Below are 23,414 nucleotides of genomic sequence, written 5' to 3' on the forward strand. Positions count from 1 at the left end.
GGTCCACACAAAAGGGTGACCTATGAAATGTTTTATTAATATAAGAATGGTGTATCTCACCTTTCATGTGGATGCTACCTCAATGTTGGGTATGGTAACCATAGTTGCTGTGAAGAATTACGTCATAAGACATATGTTCTGCTTTGTTCACTTCTCAATCACTTTACATCATTTTACATAAGAAAATAAATCTGTTTCAATTCTAAAATGGGCTGTTGGTTGTGAAATCTCCCTTGAGGTAATAGTTTTTGCATGATTTTTGAGGCAAATTTAAGACTTTCATTCAGTGGGACTCTACTTCATCAATGAGCTTGACCATGCGATTCCTAGCTAGTTGTGTGTCTTCTTGGGAAAACAAGTGTCTGAGAAAGAAACCTATGGAAAAAATGTGAAAGTCCTTGTATAATAATTATATATATGTAGATATACATACACGCACACACAACCAATTATGTAGCCAAGATATTCTTACCTCCCCATAGCTGTAGGCTTTGTGGTGCCACAGATGGCCATATGACAAGGAGGTTTTCATCATACATTGGGTTCTGTAGTTGGCACCGCTGCTTGGGGTCGTTGAGGAAACCCCACAGAGAGATCGTCCGGTCCTGCACTTCATACAGATTCCTGGTAGAAAATTACACTGGATGACCATTAAAAATATACAAACATGCAATGCCAATGGCTAGAAAAAACATACTACAATATTAAAGCCTACTGTTTTCATAACATGTTTGAAAGGACACTTCAGCCATCAAATTGAGAACCCTTTAAATTTCCATTGTGTTCCTTTAACAGAATACTTCAGATGTATTAGCCCCTTGGCCTGCACCCCAGCTATTTTCTTACTGCTGGTCAGCTCCAGCAATGGGTTGGCAAATGGTGGGGGTCCTATTCTTGCATGGAGAACATTCCCATTGATTTGAAGCGAGCATTTTCCTTTCAATGATTGGCTGCTTCAACCTTTGTTTCAAGCAGCCAATCAGAACGTATTAACCGGTGAGTAAGTGCTGTTGGCAACAATATGTTGTTAAGCCCTCGATATTTTAAGACATACTCCAGCCACCATGTCTGCTTAATGCATGTGATGACCATGTGGTCCCTTTAATTTTTTGTGATGCCCCTGCCCTCACCTCTTGCAAACACAGGGGGTGTTTCTGCAGAATCTCCCCATATGCATTTTCCCCCTTTCCCTGACTCTTACCTATTTTACAAATAAACACACCTCCGTGCACGAATATATACCTCTAGTTGACTCCAGTGCTGGATTGGCAAATGCCGGGTTGGCCGTTCAGAGCCCTGTGTGCATGCACACTCCAATTGATTTAAATAGGAGTGCTTTGAAAGAATTGTAGAATCTAGACCTTTCTTGTGCTCCTTAGGGAATTTTCATATGTGTTTGTCCCCTGCACTTTTTATTTTTTGCCCACCTTGTTTCAATGCTTGCTTGAGATTAATCGCGCAGGACTGGACACTGGAAACGCCACAGTGGAGCCGGGTCCACAGAAGACCAAGCTCCACTGTGAAGGTGGAGGATGTTGAACTTTTGGCTCTCACATCCCCTTAAAGTCTTAAGTGGTGCGTGAAGGAGCCAAGAAGATCCAGCTCTCCTTTGGTTTTAGCAGGGAGGAAAGGAAGGGGCTACGTATCTCTGGGGGAGGTAGCCCCAGAAAGGGAAGATTGGGACCTGTGTCCTCTGCGGACTTCCAAGGGTGGGAAAGGAGAGCCGGACATACAAACTTTCCTGCAAGCCTCCTTTGTGTGCATAGAACCCTAAAAGACAGAACTCCATGTCCCTCTTTTACCTGCTCTCCCGCACTCTTCATAAATCTGAAATGGGGTAAGTCTGACAGCTCCATCGCTTGGTACACACCCTTGTTTTAGCTGGATTTTATCAGGTTTGTAAAGAAAAACCAACTAGATTGAGTAAAACCAGACTTGGGGTCACCTAGGATGATCAATAAGCTCATCGGAGTAGATTCCAGGGCTCCCTGATGCCACAGCAAAGACTGTTTGGACTAATGTGGCATCAAGCAGGTTGACAACAGGCACAAGGACATTGCATAGATAGCAACCCAGGGAGGCCTCTCCCTTAAGGATAATCATAAATGTAAGGGGGTTGGGCAGACACAGATAATGCCCACAGTGCATCATAGCAAGGACAATGTTACATTTGTTCTGGCAGTGTCCTTTCCACAGTGGGCACCATTGAAGAAGTGTTGTGTTCAATTAAGGACATTTTGCAGTTTGTTAGGGACCATCTGATCCTGGGCAAGGAACAGATGGCTGTCCAAGACAGGTTGATGCTCAGTTTGCTTAAAGACTGCCACACTACCTCTCATCTGATCCCCTGAACTGCCATAATACCACATTTTACCACGTTTTTGTGCCCGTGGAACTGTTTCATTTTGCTATTTTTTTCATGTATTGGTGTTTTATGATGTGAAAGATGTTGATTGCACACACGTTATGGCTACATATATTGTACATGATGAAGCTATTGGTGTTTGTGTTCTGTGCTGCGTTGCAGCATGTCTTGTGCCTAAAATCTATAGTAAGATGAAGAAAGTATGATACCTTGGACTTCCAGATTTCAACCACATAAATAAAAGGTAATAACAATAATTGAGATTGTACTGTACTGGAATTGCCCTGCCCCTGTGTAGCAGTGCTCATATTGCATTTCTGATGTTATAAATGGTTGTACTGATGATGCGTTCGCTTCTGTGCTGCATTACAGTACATCTTTATGAACTTTATGATATCGTTAACACGCACCAAGTCTGCGCCACCATGGTCAGCCTGAATAACATTTGATCGACTGTCTCATGTGTTTAGAAGAAAGCTGACAGATGTTCTAATCATCACACAAATAATAGAGTCTATATATGGATTGTTATCGACCTCTATATCATTTCTTTTCTTGTGATGTACAGTAGGTTCACATAATCAGTGAGAACAAAATATCAATAATTCGATTGTAATTGTTTGAATCGATTTCTTAATCTGAATAAAAATAATTTATTATGCAAGTTGAGTCAAAGACGTATATAAATGTTTATAATCACATGAAGGCAATCAATTTAATTAAGGTATGTATTAGAATAAATTTATAAAACATGTAAATAACTAATGAATCATGATTCTGTGGTCATGTGATTTTTTTTGGAATTAATTTAATTAGTACTACACTGTTTGTTACATTAAATTGAATTTTGATTGTATTTTGAATGTATTACACATGTTAATTCAATAATTCAAAATAAGCAAATAATAAATGTCGAATCTTAAATTCCAATAATCCATGTCGATTCCAATATATCTTGACTAAAGGCTGATTTCATCAAATTTACCAAAACAGTAACAGTAAAAATGTTAACTTATCCCAATAAATTTTTTTTAAATAATATAATCTATAAATAGTTATGCTCCGTAAGGGTTAAAAACATCATAGATATAGCCCAACGTGGGGCAAGTGATTGATTTTACCTAAAAAATATACAGCATAACACGTTAGTAATGCAAAAATAAATACATTGTTGGCCTTCTTTTTATAAGTAAAGTAAGAGTATAGTCATTATATATCCTCCTGTGGCGGAGACATCTCATATTATGCCAATTCTCAACTCTATGACTTGTTTTAAATTATTTCAATTCCAGTGAAAGACAACCATCATGTCCTGAAAACAACATCACAATTACATTGTCTCGTAATTGGTGAATCTGGCTTTTTTCTCATGGAACTAAGTGTTCCAATATGCGTTTCCTGAGCGGCATCATATGTACTGATATGGCATACTACATTTTCATCAGTTTGGTTAGGTGTTGCCTTGATTAGTGTATCCCTGTCCGCAGACAAAGCTAGTTGATATGCTTTCTTTAGGTTGGAGCTAGGGTACCCCTTTCCCTGAATTGATTTTTGAATATTTTACCCTTCTCTTTAAAGTCTAAAACATATGAACAATTTCTGCACAGTCGCAGATATCGTCCCATTGGGATTCCTATATTCAGTGAAGTAGGGTAATAATTGTCATGTAGTAGACTGTTAGTTGCTGTTTGTTTATGTGCCCATCACTGTGACCCTAAGTTGCAAATAGTATTGTTCCTCAAAAACAACATAATTGTGTGTAAGTATGAATTCAATCATCTGTAATATAAACCCACTGGCCTCTTTATTAGCTACCCCTGTTCAATTACTTTTTTAACACAAATACCTAATCAGCCAATCACATGGCAGCAAATTAATGCATTAAGCATGTAGATGTGGTCAAGACAACTTGCTGAAGTTCAAACAGAGCATCAGAATGAGGAAGAAAGCTGATTTAAGTAACTTTGAATGTGCCATGGTTGTTGGTGACAGACGGGCTGGTCTGAGTATTTCAGAAACTGCTGTTCTACTGGGAATTTCACGTGCGAACATCTCTAGGGTTTACAGAGAATGGACCGAAAAAGAGAAAATGTTCGAGATGACAGAAAGGCAACAGTATAACTCAAATAACAACTCGTTACAACCAAGGTATGCAGAATACCATCTCTGAACGCACAACACGTCGAACCTTGAAGCAGATGGGCTACAGCAGCAGAACACCACACCGGGTTCTTCTCCTGTCAGCTAAGAACAGGAAACTGAGGCTACAATTCGCACAGGCTCACCAAAATTGCACAATGGAAGACTGGAAGAAGGTTGCCTGGTCTGGTGAGTCTTGATTCCAGCTGCCACATTCAGATGGCAGGGTCAGACTTTGGCGTAAACAACATGAAAGCATGGATCCATCCTGCCTTGTATTAACGGTTCAGGCTGTTGCTGGTGGTGTAATGGTGTGGGGACCTTTTATTGGCACACTTTGGGCCAATTGAGCATCGTTTAAATGCGATAGCCTACCTGAGTATTGTTGCTGACCATGTCCATCCCTTTATGACCACAATGAACTCATCTTCTGATGGCTACTTCCAGCAGGATAATGCACCATGTCACAAAGCTCACATCATTTCAAACTGGTTCTTGAACATGACAATGAGTTCACTGTACTCCAATGGCCTCCACAGTCACCAGATCTCAATTCAATAGAGCACCTTTGAGATATGGTGGAGTGGGAGATTTGCATCATGGATGTGCAGCCGACAGTTCTGCAGCAACTGCGTGATGCCATCATGTCCATATGGACCAAAATCTCTGAGGAATGTTTCCAGCACCTTGTAGAAAATATGCATTAAAGAATGAAGGCAGTTTTGAAGGCAAAAGGGGGTCCAACCCGGTACTAGCAAGGTGTACCTAATAAAGTGGCCAGTGAGTAAAATCTTCACTATGGTTCTTCAAAAAATAAGCTGAGCGCTTGAGGCCTTTGTTCTGTGGTATGCTGCTTTATATATAATGACACAATGTATAGGGTGGCAGAAGAGACCTTATCCATCTTTAATTCATTAGGCTTATTTTGCAACCTTAGTAAAAAATTAGAGTTTTTATATACGAAAGGAGAAAGTATATCATTGCTCTATTGGCTTAAATTATCAGTTAAACTTGCTTTTTTCCTTCTGATCCTGTGGATGCAACTCAAGAGGGAGACAGTTCTGTCTAGTACAATCGGCATTGGTTCTATTGGGAGGTGGGTAAATTTGTGAGGGAGCACCAACTGGAGGGAGTAAAACCGGGTCTGTGTATGATCCGCAAGCTCATCAGAGCCAAGGACACTGTTGACAGCATTTTAGGGCTCCTTGTTTCCACGCATATGACTGTATGGACTAATGCAACATCAAGCAGGTTGACCAACCAGCATTAGGATATTGCATGGATGGCTGTTCAGTAAGCCCTCCCACTAAGGCCATTTATACATGCAAGGAGGTTGTGCAGATATAGACATTGCGCACAGTGCATTGTGGAGGAGAAGACAGCTCTGGCAGTGACTTTTTCAAGGAACATATATGGAGATGCCAGGGCATTTTGAGAGGGGCAATTTGCTGCCCCAAGACATGTTCTTTCAGGATGTATTTGTGGAGAAAGAGAAGTGTTTCTGCACCTCTCTTTCTCCACAAATCTATCTGCATTATTCTGGTCTCTCGTTGTACTTCTGCAAAAGGGCAGAGCAACGGGGACAGCATCTCCCCTGTTCCATCAATTGGAGAAGAGGATATGCCCGGAAGTTCCGCCCATTTTGAGAATTGCACTTGGAAGTTCAGCCGGACAGAAAGCTTTGGTTGAGGTTAGTGGGTGAGTAAGGGAGGGAGTTCACATATATGTACATTAGAGTGACAGTGTGTACGTATTTGTGTGTTTGTCAGCATAAATGTGTGTGTGTAAGCATGTGCATGAGTAAATATGTCGGCATGGATGTGTTGGAAACAAAGTTAGGTATTGGTGGGAGGGGGTTCACTATTACATTTTTTGCCCAGGGCCCACCAGAGCCTTGAATGGTTCCATTGATAATGCTTGGCGCCTAATGTGCTTTGAATGGTTTGCCAGGAGTCGTATGCTGAAACTGTACTCTACTATGATTTGTATTTCTGACATTATTGTAAATTTGGAGTCTGTACTGTAAGTGAATTGCCCTGTGCTCTGTCACAGTAAGTACTAAAGCATGTAAAACGCAAGTCTCGCGATGTCATCACCAGGTTTTCTGCTTAATTTAATTATTTCATCCTGCTTCTCTTCATTCTCCTAAAAGGAGCTTCCCTTTTCACTCACATTGTATGAATTTTTCCCCATTCCTAAAACCTTCTCTGTGTGTAACCAAGGCAAAATCTCAACATAACCTCTCATCTGTCTTCCTCCTCCTTCTATGTTCAGGTGACACTGAACCTAGCCCTGGTCCTCATATTCATCCCTGACCTCGTCCTCATACAAAAAAACAAAAAACTGCCAACCGTAATGCTTCCATCCTCACAAGTGTTCACTGTAATCTCACTAACCCCATTCTCTTGTGCCTTTTTAAATGCACACCCTGTCTGCAACAAACGTGCCGTTCACGGCCTCTTTATTGGTACCCAAACCTCCTTGCTATCATTGAAGTGTGGCTCCCATTTTAGACACTCTCTCTACCGCTGCTCTCATTGTGGCCTACATTTCAGCTACAACCCTAAGCCTGGAGACAGATGGGGGGATCCACCTTTCTCTTGACTGTACCATTCAGTGTTTACCACCAATTGACCTTTGACGTTTCATCTGTCTGTTTCTTTCCTTCTCTTGCAATGCATGTGGCTGTTTTTACTGACCACCTTATGTTTCTGCCAGTGCCTCCTACTGTCTGAGCTTGTCCTATAAAGTATAGTTAATATGGGGATTGATTTGACTGAGCATTATGTGGGGTCAGCTCGGACCTACTTGATAGAGTAATCTGCATCATGATGAATAGTGAATGAATAATGAAGAAGTTGATCCAACGTATAGTGGAGATGGTTAAAGCAAACAGCAAGTCCCCTGCAACCCCCCACTTTAGTGAATAAAACTCTCAGCCATTGTTGCACAGGAAGGTCCCCATGCTTAACTTATCCTCTAACATAGCCACTGAACACCACCTACCTCTCACTCTCATTGTTGCACAGGAAAGTTCCATATTCTGAGCTGTAGGCATGATGTGCCAGTATGCACAGGAGTGCTTCATTAAATGCTAGGGACCGTGGAAATTGTCGGCCAAGCTGCCAGCAGCAGTCAAGAAATAGCAAAAAATTAGGTGACTCCTGCTGAGAACGGCCCTGGGACCATCCTGATCCTGCGCAGCGAAGCTGAAAGGGATGTCCGGCCTATTAAAAGCAGACTGAGTTAACATTGTACTAGCTAAAGAAGCGTATAAACACTAATGCTTAAAAAGGTTATCATTGATATAATTTAAAACAATCTCTTGTGCAAATAGCTTTGTTGTATTGTTACCAGCAATAATACGGACACCCTTATGTGAACTTACTTGTAGCCACTCACGCTCAATTAGGTCCTGAAATCCATCCATTGTGCGGCACTCTGGTGACAGAATGAGTTGAGCAAGTGATGTCATCAACAAGGTATTGTCAGTTCCCCTTTCTCCTTGTACAAGCACACATGCTCCCTCCCTACAAAAGGTGAAACACTGTAAGCTAACAATCTACACTGCCTTGTCATAGTAGGACATTTTCCTTAACCCCTTAAGGACAATGGGCGGTCCCTAAACCCATTGAAAACAATGCATTTTGAGCCCGTACATGTACGGGCTTTGTCATTAAGGGGTTAAACACCTTGAATGTAATTTAGTCAGTCAGCAACAACAAAACAACTTTAAAAAAAGGGCGGAGTTAAAATAATGGGGAGGAAAAATCATTCACTCTCTTTCACCTCGCTCATCTTAAGTCTTCTAATATTTATTTCTTTGATAAACATCACCTCTCAATACACTCAGCAATTAGTCCAGCAGTTCTTAGGGCTTCCTGGACATTGGACATCCAACGGCAAGCCTGTAACTTGCTTAGCCAGTGGCCCATCCCTGGGGATGGCTCATAGCATGCAGCCACCAACCGTGTCAGGCTCTCCTGCAGATCTCGTCCCCTAAGATAGGACAAAGACTGTTTAGCTAAATATCACATACATTTCCATCAAAAGTTAACAAATTTTTACCTTTCTAGAGGTCGGTGTAGAAGCTTCCAGTTGGGGTATCTAGACTGTTTTTTTGTTCCACCTACTGCACTCTGTGCCTGTTTGGCTTGCTTTGCAGAACGAGTGTCAATAATAAATCCTGATGATTGGCCTACCAGAACTTCCTTCAACAGCGCCTCATCCTCCTTACAGTAATGGTGATCAGGGCCAAAAAGAGGTTGTGCGCAGCGAAGCAAGACCTGAGAAACATCAAGGAAAATCTTTCACGCATGGCTTGTGTATTTAGGGGATTTTTTTTGTATTTAATGTATTTATGAACTCCTCGCAGGAACACACACAGATAGTTGATAGATGCCTAATCTGCTGTATAAAGGAAACTTTCTGTTTTGCCAGGAATCGCCTGGTGGTGAGGAAAGAGCAGGTTTTAATCCAAGACTGCCGTAGTCTCTTTCACAGCCTGCTAATGGACTACCATTTTACGGACTATTTGGAGAAAGATTATGCCCACTTACTGTTTCACACCTGTCATTTACCCTACCTCAGCCCACAACCCGCACATCACCATCTGATTTCCTCAGGCCTTTTCTTGATGTAATCAAACCATATTTTATGAAATTCGACTTAAAATCTCACTGTACATCTCCTGTTATTGTTATATTACTGTTTGAATAGAGTACGTACTATTTGTGAATGTGTTGCACTGCAGTTTTTACTACACTTGTGCATTCGTATTCGGGAGAACATGCAAACGAACACCAATGTTGCGTTTTCATTGTTCAAACCAAATACCGAATAAACTAATATGGTGGCCGGTAAATGTACAAAAAGATGAAGAAGCACAACACGAAGAATCTCCTACCTAATCTCCCTGGTCCCTTCCCCATACAAGTCATTGGCTCTAGCCTACCTTGTTTACGTAGCATCACAGGGGTTAACGGGAACAGGAATCAGTAGGATTGCGCCAGGAGTTAAAGGTCTATAAGAGCGACTCTATTGGTCGCCAGCAGGGGCCTCCTCTGGCAGAAACCAATGAAGGGCAGCTGCCCTTATGTTCCATATGAGCAACTCTATTGGTCAATGGCACTGAACTCCTCTGGAATCAACCAATGAAGAGCAGCTGGATGTAGTGGATACATCACAAAAATCTGGTCCTAAAGGACCAAGGACATATCCCCTAGATCATGGCCAGTTTGCAGCAGCAGGACGCATCTGCGTGTCCTTGAAGTGCACTGCTAGCTAGCTGAACTCTAGAGAGGGTCATTGTTTGTCACCGTGTGAAAACACTGCACTAGATCACCAGGGAACAAATAAGCAAGTCCTGGTTGTGAAGAAAGGGAGAAGAAATGTTGGGATAAAGCAGTTTATATTTTTTGTGAGTGTTTTTACATTTTAAATTGGATGGGTGCCAAATACACTTATACTACCAGGAAAACCTTTTATTTTTGGACATTACAAAATAATAAATCTGTAACTATTTCTCACAAAATGAGGCATTGGACTGTGCAGTGCATACAGTGTGTTTTAGTTCATGAAAAACTTTTACAGAATTGGGTTACATCTGAAAATATTGGTGACAAATTAGGCAGGGCAGTGGACTGTACATGTGCAGAGTTTTAGTTCTTGAAATATTGTTCTTCGTTTTGGACTATGGAAATCATATTCTGATTATAACTATCTGTTCTGTACATGTGTGGAGTCTGTTTTAGTTCTTAAAATACTGTTTCTGAGTTGGGTTTCAGTTGCACATTTACAAAATCACTTAATTTTGGACAAATATTGGTGAAAATAATAAAATATTGGTGGCAAATTAGGCAGACAGCTGTGCATGCACACTTGTCCAGTGTTATAGATATAATGGGGTACAATGACATGATTATAGCTTGTTAATGCAGTGAGAAATTAAATGGCCATTCTGTAGTGCCGAAGGAATTTTTCCCACTTTCAAGGCACAGTTGGAAGACCCTTCAACGTGGGATTTTGCCATCTTGTGGATCAACATTACTATGTTACTATACACAGGGCATAAAAGGAGACTGAGCACACTCTTCATCTTACCGTTCCATTGCTTCTGTGAAAATAGCTGAGGATTGGGAACCTGCCACCTTGCCTGAAGTTTGCTGCTTTCCTCAAAGAGTCATCGGAGCTGCATTGGGGTACTATGACCTTCGTTGGGTAACTAAGACAAACCTTAAAACCTTCATTCACTTCACTTAGTCTCCAGGAGTCTGTCTGAGATAGGAGAGATTTGTGTATTAGACATCATTATAGTAGTGATCATGACATTTAAAGACTGCAGACATACCTCAGCTTTCAACCTCTGGAAGAAGTTTTCCGTGGTATCTCGTGGCCATCCTTTTCCCAGTGTGTACCCAGGAGGTCTGAAGAAAAATGGGTAGCTCAACTGAATGTGATCTTGTGATGACAAAGCCTGGGGGTACAGAATTCCATACACATAAACCAGCATACATGTTATGTGTCAAGGTTTCAAGACCATACCATACACACGGGGAAGAAGAGAATTGCAATAAAAGAACAAAATAAGCTTAAAGCTAGTTTTTAAACTTATAGTACTGGTGACTGGAAAGATTAGTTCTTGCCTTGAATCCATTTGCTGGTACTGTTGAGACCAGGTCCAAATGGTCCAAATCTAGTTAAAGAGCAGTGTGCAGTCTACACTATGCCACTAACCTGTATAGAGCGTGCAATGTCGAGTGTCTCCTCCATGCCTGGAATGTCCAGATGTATGACACGTAAATCTTTACACCTTAGGGTGAGCGTTCCCATGCCTCTTTTGCCTGACTCATCGCCCCTATTGTTGAACATTCCCATGTTAAGGACACTGCAATAAAAATGATCAGAGTGAAGCGTTCAAACCTGCTAAAAAATAACTGGAAATAAAGCACCGTAACAACATTTTTCTCATGCCAGCTTAGATCCTACACACACTCTATAATATGGGCACTAGAGCCTTAAGGTGCTAATACGTACCTCTTTTCTACTGTATCTACAGCACAGTGTAGCAGCCAGAAGTCAGATTGCTGCTGCTTTGTATTCTCTTCATTAGCTGGGCAGAGCAGCAGGTGATGGCTGCTCACACACAGGGTTCCTGTCTTCGGCGCCGATAAGGGACAATAAACACAGACATTCTCTACCTGGGAAGTTTGTATGAAATGAGACAGCTCCATGAGTATGCCAAGTGTGACTGAGTACTGATAAGGCTCAGTAACTTCAGTTCTCAAAGAGAAAATTGGGGACTGAATTAAAGAAATATATATGGGAGAAGTAAAGAGACAGAGCTAGTAATAAAGGTAGAGATTATACTCTGACACACTGGAAAAAGAACAAAATAAGCTGCTCGAAGCTGGTAAACGGTGTGTTATGAGCCTTAGTGGCACCGATCTCTCAATCCAATTTCTAACTGGCCTCTAAACCGGTTGTGAGTGAAGCTGAGAAGTAGTACTTTGCTTGCATCAAGGAGGAAGTTGCGGTTCTTGTGACACATATTAGCAATTCAGCACCATGCTAAAATTTAACCCTATTTGTGGCCAGTCCTGGTTGTTAAAAACATAAAAAGTCCTATGCCTATCCCATACATGTTTAAATTACCTCTCTGTATTAGTCTCTGCTGGGAGACTGGTCCACTTATCTATCACCCTCTTAGTAAAGTAAAACTCTCTTACATCACAGCCAAGCCTCAGAGCCTCTACTTTTAGATTATTACCTCTTGTTCTAACATTTCAAATAAATGTCCCTCTTGTACTTTGATAAATCCACTTATGAATTTAAATGCTTCTATCCCATCCTTCCGTGAAACACTTAAGTACAAAAGGATTTAACAAATTACAGGAAAGTTTATTTCAACACCTAGCACTTTTGCAATCCAGATTATTACATAACCAGATAAGCATGCTGTACGCCCTCTGATCTTAAAATGCTTCCTGTCTTCTCCTGTCACCTTTTTTAAGTATCTCAGCCCACAATGCTCTACTGCAGAACCCTGTATAAATGTGCAGATTATCATATGCATTTTACATCCTGTAGAGTATAATATCCCATGTCACCTAATACAGAACAATTCATTTTTTATTATTACTCGTTGCAAGGTATGTAAAGTAGCAGTCTTATAACTGTAGGATGAAAATCAACAGTAGAAGGTGCCCCATACTGTCTACACTGTAACAGGAAACCCAAGGCAGGACTGGTAACAACGAAGTGGCTGTGGCAGGCTGATGACGTAAGTGCGAATGACTGCTGGATATACGCAGCTGCACGGCATGTTTTTATGCTGACGTAGAATGCAGTTGGGCATATCCAGCCGGCAGCCGGACACTGCAGCTTTTGAAGAGGTGAGCATGTGGTGCTGTCAGCCACTGCCCCACCAGGCATTTGCCTGTTGTGCTAGATGTCCATCCCAGACCAGTGTTTGATCGATCATGTGCCAAGTTAGGGATATACTACAGTCTTCATCATTATTCTGTTATTCTGTTGTGTTCCTCAAACCATTCCTGAGCTATTTTTGCTTTATTATCCTGCTGAAAGAAGCCAACGCCATCAGGGAATACTATGTCAATGAAAGGGTGTACATGGTCTGCAACAATGCTTAGATTACATTACATTTATTTATAAAGCACCGGCAGATGGGTGGTACATATCAAAGTAACATCCACATGAATAGCAGGGCCCAAGGTTTCCCAGTAGAACACTGCCACACGCATCACACTGCCTCTGCCAGCTTGCCCTATTGCATCCTGGTGCCATGTGTTCTCCAGGTAAGCGACGCACATGCATCCACGTGATGTACAAGAGAAACATGATTCATCAGACAATGCCACCTTCTTCTATTGGTCAGTGGTCCAGTTCTTATGCTTAAGTGCCTATTGTAGGTGTTTTTGGCAGTAGACTGGGGTCAGCATGTGCACCCTGTGACACCTTTCTATCAGACCCAGCAATAACTTATTCAGCAATTTGAGCTACAGTAGAGTCTGTTGGATTTGACCACATGGGCCAGCTTTTGTCCCCCATGTGCATCAATAAGCCTTTGCAAGGAATCAAAAGAAAGCTCTATCTGCCCTTGAAAAATGGTATATAATTTGTATGGGTGCCGTAAAAATGAAAAAAGGGCAATCATAACTAAACAAAACTATTATAAAAACATGAAGCAAGCTTCAAGAGTCAAAGTACCCACAGTAAAGAAGAGGTTAAAATATTAATCTGCTAAAATAAATTAATTTGGAAGTGCATTCTACATCTTAACTACATTCAATGTAATGAAAAAACCTTTGCTTGATAAGGAGGCTGTGAGTGAAACGTTTCTCAGACAGATCTTTGTATAGTCCTTGAATATACTTGTTTATGGCACGTCACACATTCAAAGTAGGACACCTGTGTTGGTTTGATAAAAGTAAGGAAGGGCAGGGCTGGTCCACCTGCTCACCCTGTAGCTGAGTGACCATGACCATGTGGGAGCTGTACTGGGACCATGTGACCATGTGAGATCTATGCAATCGGAACCTACATCGTCCCTACCGGCCACTCTTCAACTCCAGTTACCACCAAAGATACTCACCTCCCCTCTTGTAGAATAATAATGACAGCTCTATACGCTGTCCATAAACCAGTGCAAACCACCAGCTAACCATAGGTTTGTTGAGCACAGCAAAGGTCATCAACCTAACCACAGAGGTCTGAGGAGGAGTGAGACTTGCCATCCTTTAACACCAACTTCCGTCTACACAATTTACAATCCCTGACTGGCAAGGACACAACCATTCTGTTATCAGCAGGGGCCCTGACATCCTAATGCCATGGACCTACTCCACTGCCTCCTGGATAACGAGGTTAAAAAGATCCAATCCAACCTCTTTCAGATGGACCATGTCACTGCAGAACATGTTCTTTTCAAAGACCTGGCGCCGCACCTGGATGCCCTTCACCTGTTCAGCTTCCCACTGACAAATCAATCACAGCAGCTCTTGAACTCTGTACTGATGCTCCCAGAACCCCCCACTAGCCTGTTCAAATAATGCCCACTACACCCTGACCTTACCATACTGACCTCATGACACTGAGTCACAAATCCACTGCATCACTCGTCTGACACTAGGGCGTACAACTTCCCTGGACTTGGGGTTCCTTCTTGATCTGTATATGGTGCCGTAGCTTGAAACGCCACCTACTGAATGCGAGAGAGAGCATCAGCCATTGCATTCTGGATACCAGGGATATGCACAGCTTTCCAGATCACATTTACACACAGACACCGCAACACCAGGCATCACAAAAGGTGAACCACTGAACGGGAGTGCGTTGTCAAGCAATTGATAGCCTGGACTACTCCCAAGTTGCCAGTGAAACATCACCCTCCTGCCAATAGGACCTCTCGTTATAGGAGTCCAGAAAGATAGCCCATACCACAAGATCGTCCCACAGGGGATGGGTAGCCTGATGTGATGCCTCTCTGCCCCAGCTGTTCCTGTGCCAGCTGGCTGCTAAACACCTTGGCCATCGGTAGCACCCAACAGGCAAAGTTCAGCTTCCTCAGTAGAGACTGCAGCTAGCAAAGCACGATTTTCTTAAGCCCAAGCATCCTCGTCACCATTCAGATCAGCTACAGTATCTCACAAAAGTGAGTATACCCCTCACATTTTTGTAAATATTTTATTATATCTTTTCATGTGACAACACTGAAGAAATGACACACTGTTACAATGTAAAGTAGTGAGTGTACAGCCTGTATAACAGTGTAAATTTGCTGTTCCCTTAAGAATAACTCAACACAAAGCCATTAATGTCTAAACCTTGGCAACAAAAGTGAGTACACCCATAAGTGGAAATGGGCCCAATTTCCCCTCCCCGGTGTCATGTGACTCCCTGGTGTCATGTGACTCGTTAGTCATGTGACTCGTTAGTGTTACAAGGTCTCAGGTGTGAATGGGGAGCAGGTGTGTTCAATTTGGTGTTTTCGCTCTCACACTCGCTCATACTGGTCACTGGAAGTTCAACATGGCACCTCATGGCAAAGAACTCTCTGAGCATCTGAAAAAAAGAATTGTTGCTCTACATAAAGATGGCTTAGGCTATAAGAAGATTGCCAAGACCCTGGAACTGAGCTGCAGCACGGCCTCGCCATGGTCAACGAAAGAAGTTGAGTGCACGTGCTCAGCGTCATATCCAGAGGTTGTCTTTGGGAAATAGACATATGAGTGCTGCCAGCGTTGCTGCAGAGGTTGAAGGGGTGGGGGGGTCAGTCTGTCAGTGCTCAGGCCATATGCCGCACACTGCATCATACAATACACTCGAGTTGTTACACAATAATTCGAGTTGTTACACTGTACACTTTACAAAACGTTCAGTGATGCTGTTTTTTTGAGGTTTTATGCTGGCATGGTGCAAGGGCTAAACACCTTTAGTGGTCGTTGGCGCGTGGTGCACAACCAGTTCTAACTATCATTGAATAACACGTACCAGCAGGCATTGGCGTGTAAACCGTATCCCTGCTGTGACTGACGGCGTCCCTTGCCCGTCAGCCTGTGGCACCAATAGGAATCCCAAGGGCCCCCAGCCCAAGGAGTGTCTTGCACTTAAACTCGAAAGCTTGTGCACCACGCGCCAACGACCACTAAAGGTGTTTAGCCCTTGCACCATGCCAGCATAAAACCTCCTCAAAAAAACAGCATCACTGAACGTTTTGTAAAGTGTACAGTGTAACAATGAGGCACAACCCTGTAGGGAGTCCAACTTATAGCCTCTCCCGGGGGCCACTGACCAACCCTGAGTGGCCCCCTAATTAGTTATTTACATAAAGCTGAACTGCTTTCCTATACCACCAAAGGCAAGAAGAAAAAGGGGAAGGGGAGAGAGGAAAGGCCGCCTAGGCCCCTTCTGTTATGGGCCTCTACGTCCATTTCTCTCCCTCCAAGGCTGTGTTTGTTATTTTTCTTTACATCAGCTAATTATAAAAGCAGTTTTTTTCTGACAGCAGTGGTTCCCAGTTTACTTTTATAGTTACATGATAAAATGTTTCTGGCTAGACCTGATCCATATTTGTGCCTCTGAAAAATATACACATACAGTACATTAGCATTCTAACGAGGATATCATAGGTTAAATGCTTTAGGCACCACTGGGCAAAGCCAGCTGTAATCACTTATCTACAGATCAGTGTCATGTATGTATGTTTGTATTAATCTGTAAATATGATCACACATGTTTTTGTAAATCTGATGTCCTCTGTTCCATTTTTCATCCTCTAACACTCATCCTTCCCACCCCTTTCCCCTTCCTGACCCAGATGATGTTGATTTGTACAGGAGGGCAGAGGCATCTTAAAATAAATGACGGCTTCTAACTGTGTTGATGACCTTTCCTCCTGTGCTAATTCCGGAGTTGAATGTTATTGTTCTTGTGAATATAATACATACTGAAAGCCTTATCTGCTTGGAGCAGCTTCCTGCACGAATGGGTGGACCCATTGCTCGTAAAAGCTAGAGACCTATAAAACTACGAGAGCTCATAACAATAATATAGGGTGGATGAGAATTAGAATATAGTGGCATGGATCACGCTTATGCACATCTTACAATTTAACAAAGTTCTTTGTTTCTGTTTAACGTTTATCTTGCTATTCAGTCTCCTTGTTCTTCTTAGTGAACTACTCATGTCATTAAACTTGGTGAAGTTTAGTGAACTGGGTGAGGAAGAAGATGGTGACAACACTCCTGATTTGGAGTCTGTGAAGGCTTTGACAGCCAGGTTGAAGCTGCAGACTCGGAGGCCCTCCTACCAGGAATGGGCGCTTAGGGTACAGGGGAGGCCATGGATGAAGAACCAAGGTGGATCATCAGAAGACAAGGTGGTCTCCAGCCAAGGAAAATGTTCCCCTGTTGGCAGTGTGTGTGGATTTGAGTCTATGGATAAAGCCCTGGAATGGATCAGGAAAGAGTTGGTTAGTGCAATATGAAGTGTTCCTATACTAATATATTTAATGCCCTCTTCCAAACTTGTGTCACAATCTCTGTTTTGTGTACCCTTCTAGTGTACCATATCATTGTGTGTATAGTGTTCCTATATGGTACTGTGTGTATTATTTTTAGTCCTCCATCCCAATGAGCATAGAAAAAGGGATGCAATCATGGGTGGGCTTTACGCTTACAAAGGTATTTCATTTCATTTTGGCCCACTATTCAGTAATAGGGACTCACTCCACCTTTGCTGAGGTCTACTACTTTTTTTTCAGTTTTTTTGGTGTGATATATATTTAAGAACATTCAAGTTGTCATTTAACATGCACTCCCTCACCTACAACTTGCTATATTTAACTTGTAGTGTTAATTAATATACTTGCTTTGCTGGTGTTTGCATGCAAGAGAAGTCTGACCAACTAAGTCTTCTGAATTTTACTATTTATGACCTTACTTTTCTTACTTGAAGTGGGTGTATCTGGTCCTCTGGTAGCTCTGAGGTATTTGCTATCAGGTCCCTGCTCAGTTTTAATGTAATGTTCGTACATACAATTGTATATTTACAATAATGAATGAGTTCTTCTTGGATTTTGCCTTTCTTCTTCAGGAAATATGACATCATGTCCACAACTGGGAGCACTGGAGATCTACTATGGAGTAGTAGAGCAGTCTAGGGACTGCCACTCCAATGTCAACGTAGTGAACCTGTGCCAGAAAATGCCATTGCATACATGCAATCTATTTTGCTGCATTGGGGCCAATAGCTCTTAATTACATTTTCGCATTGTCATTTCACCACCATATAGTCAGCTTTCATTTGTCCTTTACATTAGCAGTTGGTATCCCTGGTTGATTAATTGTCTCTTTTGCTCTTTCAACAGAGAGAAATAGAGGCTGCTGACCACCTGCTAGCCAGGCAACTCATGCTCCTTCGATCTCGGATCTCACAGCTGAAGGTAGAGCAGGCCTGTGAGAGACACAAGGAGATGCTTGATGATGCCACTTTTGATCTGGAAGGCTGTGATGAGGACTCAGACCTGTTGTGTAATATCCCTCCTCGAGCAGCTTTTACTCTCTCCACTCCTCTGAAACACATTGGTGTAACGCGTATGAATATCAACTCCAGACGCTTCTCTCTGTGCTAAGAGGGTACAACTGACAACATGAGCAGGCTGGACTTGTGGCAGTTGGGCAATTGTTCCTCCCACCAGCTGGTTCTAATTCTACAAACAGGCTTGGTTTGAAGACCAATTCAGACAAGCCTGTTTGAGGAGGCAGAGATCCGCAGGGTCACTTAACTTGATGTTACATGATTTTTAAAAAAAAAAATGTTATTGAATATTTATTGTTCAATAAACATAATATCAATAAACAACCGTTCGTAAAAGTAGAAAGTCGATAAGCAGTACTGTGACGCAGTGCAGGGCAATGCACGTTACAGTACAACTTCAGTTAACGGAAAGCTCAATAATACAGTAAAAGCAGTGTACAATTGCAATTCCAGATACGGCATATATGGTTAGCACATTAATGGAAACAGCCTTGACGAGACGGGGAAATGGATTGGCCGGGGGGTCCATAAGAGAGTAGTCTCTCAGCAGCTATAGATAAGCCGTGGTTGTCACGGACTGTGACCTGCTCCCTCCTCAACACCAGAAGGTTCCTGGCAAACCATAGAGCACCCTTTACACAGCACATGAGATGCCAAGCATCATCAATAGCGCTCTCAGTGTGTGTTCCTGGAACAATTTAGCAAAGTACAGAGTGGTAGGACAGGTACTTTCTCTCAATAGAGTCCTTGAGTTCCAACTCCAGGGCTCTGAACAAAGCATGTACAAACTGGCATTGCCAGAACAAGTGAAGGGCAGTTTCCTCCTTCACAATGCACTGTGGGCAGTATCTATATCTGCCCAGCCCCCTGGCATGCATAAATGCATTAACCGTGATCGCAGGGGTCGCAACCCCCGCGATCACTTCCACAGAGGCCCTGCCACTTACCAGTGCGAGCAGCGTCTCTTTTTCCACCCAGGACAAGCAGGAAACCAGCGGAGTCACGTGACTTTACGTCACGCCACATGACTCCGCTCTGTTCCTGCTTTCCCGGGCGGTACAAGAGATGAATGCAGAGGGATGCAGCGGCTCCTGCAGAAGTCTGCGAGTGGCACAGAGTGATCTGCAGTTCAGGTAAGGGGGTGGGGGAGTTGGTATGAATGAGTATGTGTGATTGAGGAAATTAATGAGTATCTGTCAATGAGTGAATGAATGAGTATCTGTAAATGATTAGTATCTGTAAATGAGGAAATGAATATATGAATGAGTGAATGAATGTTTGTGAATAATGAATGAATGAATACGTGTGTGATTACATGGATGTGTTAGTGGGGGGGGGACATTGCACAGGGAGGCTGTTTGAGGATACCACAGGCAGGTTGTTTGAGGGCAAAGGTGGGAATTCCTATGCTTCCATTCTGGGTGTTGAGCAGATCCTGTGAGTGAAATCTGGGTGCTAAGGGGGGGGCATTAATTCACGAAAGGGTGCTGGCTGGGGGCATCACATAAATCAATACTATAGGGGGGGCTGGGAGGTGGGATACATTTACAATGTGGGGCTAGCTGGGGGCAATACACAAGGGTGTAGACGCATTAGGGTGACTGCATTAGCCATGTTTTCCAGGACACATATAGCTTTTGCATTCTGCTGACCAGCCCAGATAAAATGCTGCCCTGTAGTATATGGGATTTATAGACTGGAAGGAACAGACTAGTCAGATATACATCCCCCATACTGCAGGGCAACATTTTATCTATGCTGGCGACATCAATACACAAGGGTAGCAACTGGGGCCATTACACAAGAGGGTGCAAAAACACTAAAATGGGGGTCAACGACAAAGCAGTATGGAAAATACTTTTATTATTATTTTTTATTATTGTTGTAGCTTAGCCCATCTGGTGGCTGTCAGAGCCTGTCCTGGTGTGTGTGTCTGGGTGTCAGTGTGACAGGGCCTGTCCTGGTGTGCGTGTGTGTGTCTGTCAGTGTGTCAGAGTCTGTCCTGGTGTGTGTGTGTGTGTGAGTGTCGGTGTGGCAGAGCCTGTCCTGGTTTGTGTGTTTGGGTGCATCTGTGTGACAGAGCCTGTCCTGGTGTGTGTGTGTGTGTGTGTGTGTGTGTGTGTTTGGGTGTCGGTGTGGCAGAGCCTGTCCTGGTGTGTATTTGATCATCTGTTTCCTGGCACTTTACTTTCTGTAGGAATAAATTAAACTATAGTCACTTTAAAGGACAACATTTTCTAGGCCCAGAAATCAGTGAGCAGAAAAATGAAGGGTTTGTGTTATTTAATCTATTTCAATCTGCATATTTTATTAAAAAGGATTAGTTCTGTTAAATTGTGGATTCAGGCGTCCTGTGTATGAAGACTTTTTTTTAGTGTACTGACGTACTCCCAATCCCATCACATTACATCAACATGTGTTAGAAAATCAGGAAAAGATGGGCATGGATGGTGAGCTGATTCTGTGGCGCAATGGGCCCCTTGACTTGACTTGTCTCCCAGGCCGTAGGCAGCCAGTCCTCCCCTGCTATCCTCCGATATTATCTACTTTTTATTTGATCTCATATGGTAATCTATAAAAATATTTTGTTTAGCTTGTGTTATGGTCAAATTTCGAGATTTAATGGGTTTCAATGTACATAAATAAACATGAATATTATGTTTGGATGGGCTTAACCTCTTGGCAGAATGTTGTGAATGCTGTCTTGGTTGTGAAAATATCTAATTTGTGGAGATTGAATCCTGTAAGCATGGCTGTGGTTCTATGCCCCATAACCTGTGTGAGAATAGCTGATGTGGAAGGAAATACATGATCAAAGTGATGAATAGAAGTGAAAATGAAAGACAGTATGTGATACAGAAAATAAAGGGGAAGAGAGATTAAGAAAGCAAGACATTCAAGTAGACTTTGTAAACTGAATTTGTTATGTAAAATTCATCTATGTATTGTGCTATCCAAATCACTGCAAAATGCACATACATACTTAATTTTGATACTTACCTAGTAGTATTTCCTGTATGAAAACCCTCACATGTGTGTTGTGGCATGTAATGCTCTCGGCTTCATCATTGCATTGTAAAATAGCCCACAACGAACGTCAATATACACGCAAGTAAAATCATGTTTGTAATTTAACCCATGCGTGACAGAGGGGGCTTATCAGTTTAGTATCAAGAACCTTTTCGCTATTTTTATCAAATTTTTGTTCAATCAAAATTCTTTTTGTCAATGTTTTATGCACCCGCATAAATTATATGCTGCTTTTTCCAGGAAAGTGAGGGCTTTCATTTGATAACATTGTTATTTTTTTTATAATTTAAAATTTTATTCAGATCTGAATCATAATATACACATAAGCACAATCCAAATATCAGAGAAAAAAAAAAAGAAAGAAATGTAAACACTGTAATATCACATCAAAAGAATAGCTCAATGCAACTCGACATAGTAGATACATAGTATAGATGTGAACAATACGTTTTCAAATAATACATAGCATGTTCAAGACAGAATCAAATAAAGTCATATACTACTGATGATGGAAGCGACAATGTAAAAATGAGGAAACCTGGTATCCGGTATCATAGAGGCTATGAAAAAAATATGAGGGACTGACGAACTTGAAATTACTATTATGTTGTGTGATTTCAGTGTAAATGGTTAATGTGTTCGATGTAATTAAGACCATTAATTTAATTAATTGAAGTAACATAGTTTAACCAGTTCACTACTATCCTTGGCCTTAACCGTAAAAATCTAAGCTAATTTTGACCCTCTTTCTTCCATCCATTGGTCTCAAATTCCTTATTCAATTCCTTATTCAATTCCTTATTCAACCAAGTGTTTATTTCTTGTTTCCATGGCAACTGGATGGAAGAATGATGTTTCCGAAAATGAAAATGTTGGACGAATTTCTTGAATACAAAGAAAATTTTCCCCCTGAAAACAAACATGAAAACAAACGCGAATCTTCACTGATCACCACCAACAACCCATTAACAGTATGGAGGACCATGCCAAGTCGGCACAGCCTCCATAGTTAATTTCCACCTGGTGGTGCATAATATTGCTGGCCTATATGAGAATAAACTATTTCATTTAAAATATAAAAGTACATATATTATTTCCCATTGTGTCTTATCTATGAACACAAAATATACAGCATCAATTGAGCGATTTTTGCTATTGCATTAATGAAAATAATATATTCAGTTTTGTCTCTCAGATAAAACTATACATAAGAAGAAACAGATTATATTTAGTTTATACAGAAGGAGAACACAGTAGACTAACTTCTACAGTTTTTTTAAAAAAATGTTTTACTTTGTAAATATTAAAATATTTGTTTAATAACATATACAAATTTAAAATCACTTCCAACGCAAGATCTTTTTTCTCCAGTCTTGGCTGGTTGTGCATTTAAGGGGTCTCATTAAACCAGTATGGAACTTGATGGGGAATAATTTCCTGCCACTGATTGGCAAGAATCGTCAGGAATGGAGGGAGGGCTGCCTGGGGTCTTTAATTATCCATTCAGAAATAGTACTAATAAATTATCATTATCACGTTTTATTATTAGAGCACCAACATATTCTTAAGTATTATTTTAGTGAGGGGAGAATACAAATCTAACAATATGAAAAGAAAATAGCTATATAGAATATTAAGAATAACTTAAATGAACTAGATCGGTACATGAGGAGAGTAGGGTACTGTTCGTTAAAGCTTCTTACTTCCTAAAACTTCTAGGGAAAACAACTAAGACACATATATAGGCCAGGTGTCCATGTAGCATATTGTAATTAACAAAAAGATTCCATGATTTCAGAAAAATTTATGACATGTCTAGGGA

At 41.6% G+C, this 23,414-nt stretch overlaps 2 protein-coding genes across 2 annotated transcripts; one reads left to right on the forward strand and one right to left on the reverse strand.

Annotated features, from left to right (window-relative positions):
- Positions 1–68: 68 nt before the first annotated feature.
- Positions 69–11,906, reverse strand: LOC128472807 (myotubularin-related protein 9-like). The gene is made up of 10 exons (XM_053454763.1): positions 11,540–11,906; positions 11,240–11,390; positions 10,854–10,979; positions 10,607–10,780; positions 8,573–8,790; positions 8,342–8,503; positions 7,893–8,034; positions 7,511–7,731; positions 473–624; positions 69–375 (listed from the first exon to the last, which is right to left on the reverse strand). The coding sequence occupies exons 1-10, from the start codon at positions 11,734–11,736 to the stop codon at positions 284–286; spliced, it is 1,635 nt and encodes a 544-aa protein (XP_053310738.1). The 5' UTR covers positions 11,737–11,906; the 3' UTR covers positions 69–283.
- A 5,078-nt stretch (positions 11,907–16,984) lies between these two features.
- On the forward strand, positions 16,985–18,905 carry FAM167B (family with sequence similarity 167 member B). The gene is made up of 2 exons (XM_053457285.1): positions 16,985–17,495; positions 18,393–18,905. Exons 1-2 carry the CDS (start codon positions 17,118–17,120, stop codon positions 18,654–18,656), a joined length of 642 nt encoding a protein of 213 aa, XP_053313260.1. The 5' UTR covers positions 16,985–17,117; the 3' UTR covers positions 18,657–18,905.
- Positions 18,906–23,414: the final 4,509 nt, after the last annotated feature.

The sequence above is a fragment of the Spea bombifrons genome, chromosome 2, assembly GCF_027358695.1.
Source record: "Spea bombifrons isolate aSpeBom1 chromosome 2, aSpeBom1.2.pri, whole genome shotgun sequence".
Classification (NCBI taxonomy): domain Eukaryota; kingdom Metazoa; phylum Chordata; class Amphibia; order Anura; family Pelobatidae; genus Spea; species Spea bombifrons.

Coding starts and splice junctions, on each gene's coding strand:
- LOC128472807 (XM_053454763.1), bottom strand. CDS start 11,736: ATGGAGCTGTCTCATTTCATACAAACTTCCCAGGTAGAGAATGTCTGT. Junction 10,980..11,239: donor ACATTGCACGCTCTATACAG/GTTAGTGGCATA, acceptor CTGTACCCCCAG/GCTTTGTCATCACAAGATCA. Junction 376..472: donor AAGCCTACAGCTATGGGGAG/GTAAGAATATCT, acceptor TTTTTTCCATAG/GTTTCTTTCTCAGACACTTG.
- FAM167B (XM_053457285.1), top strand. CDS start 17,118: ATGCACATCTTACAATTTAACAAAGTTCTTTGTTTCTGTTTAACGTTT. Junction 17,496..18,392: donor AATGGATCAGGAAAGAGTTG/GTTAGTGCAATA, acceptor CTCTTTCAACAG/AGAGAAATAGAGGCTGCTGA.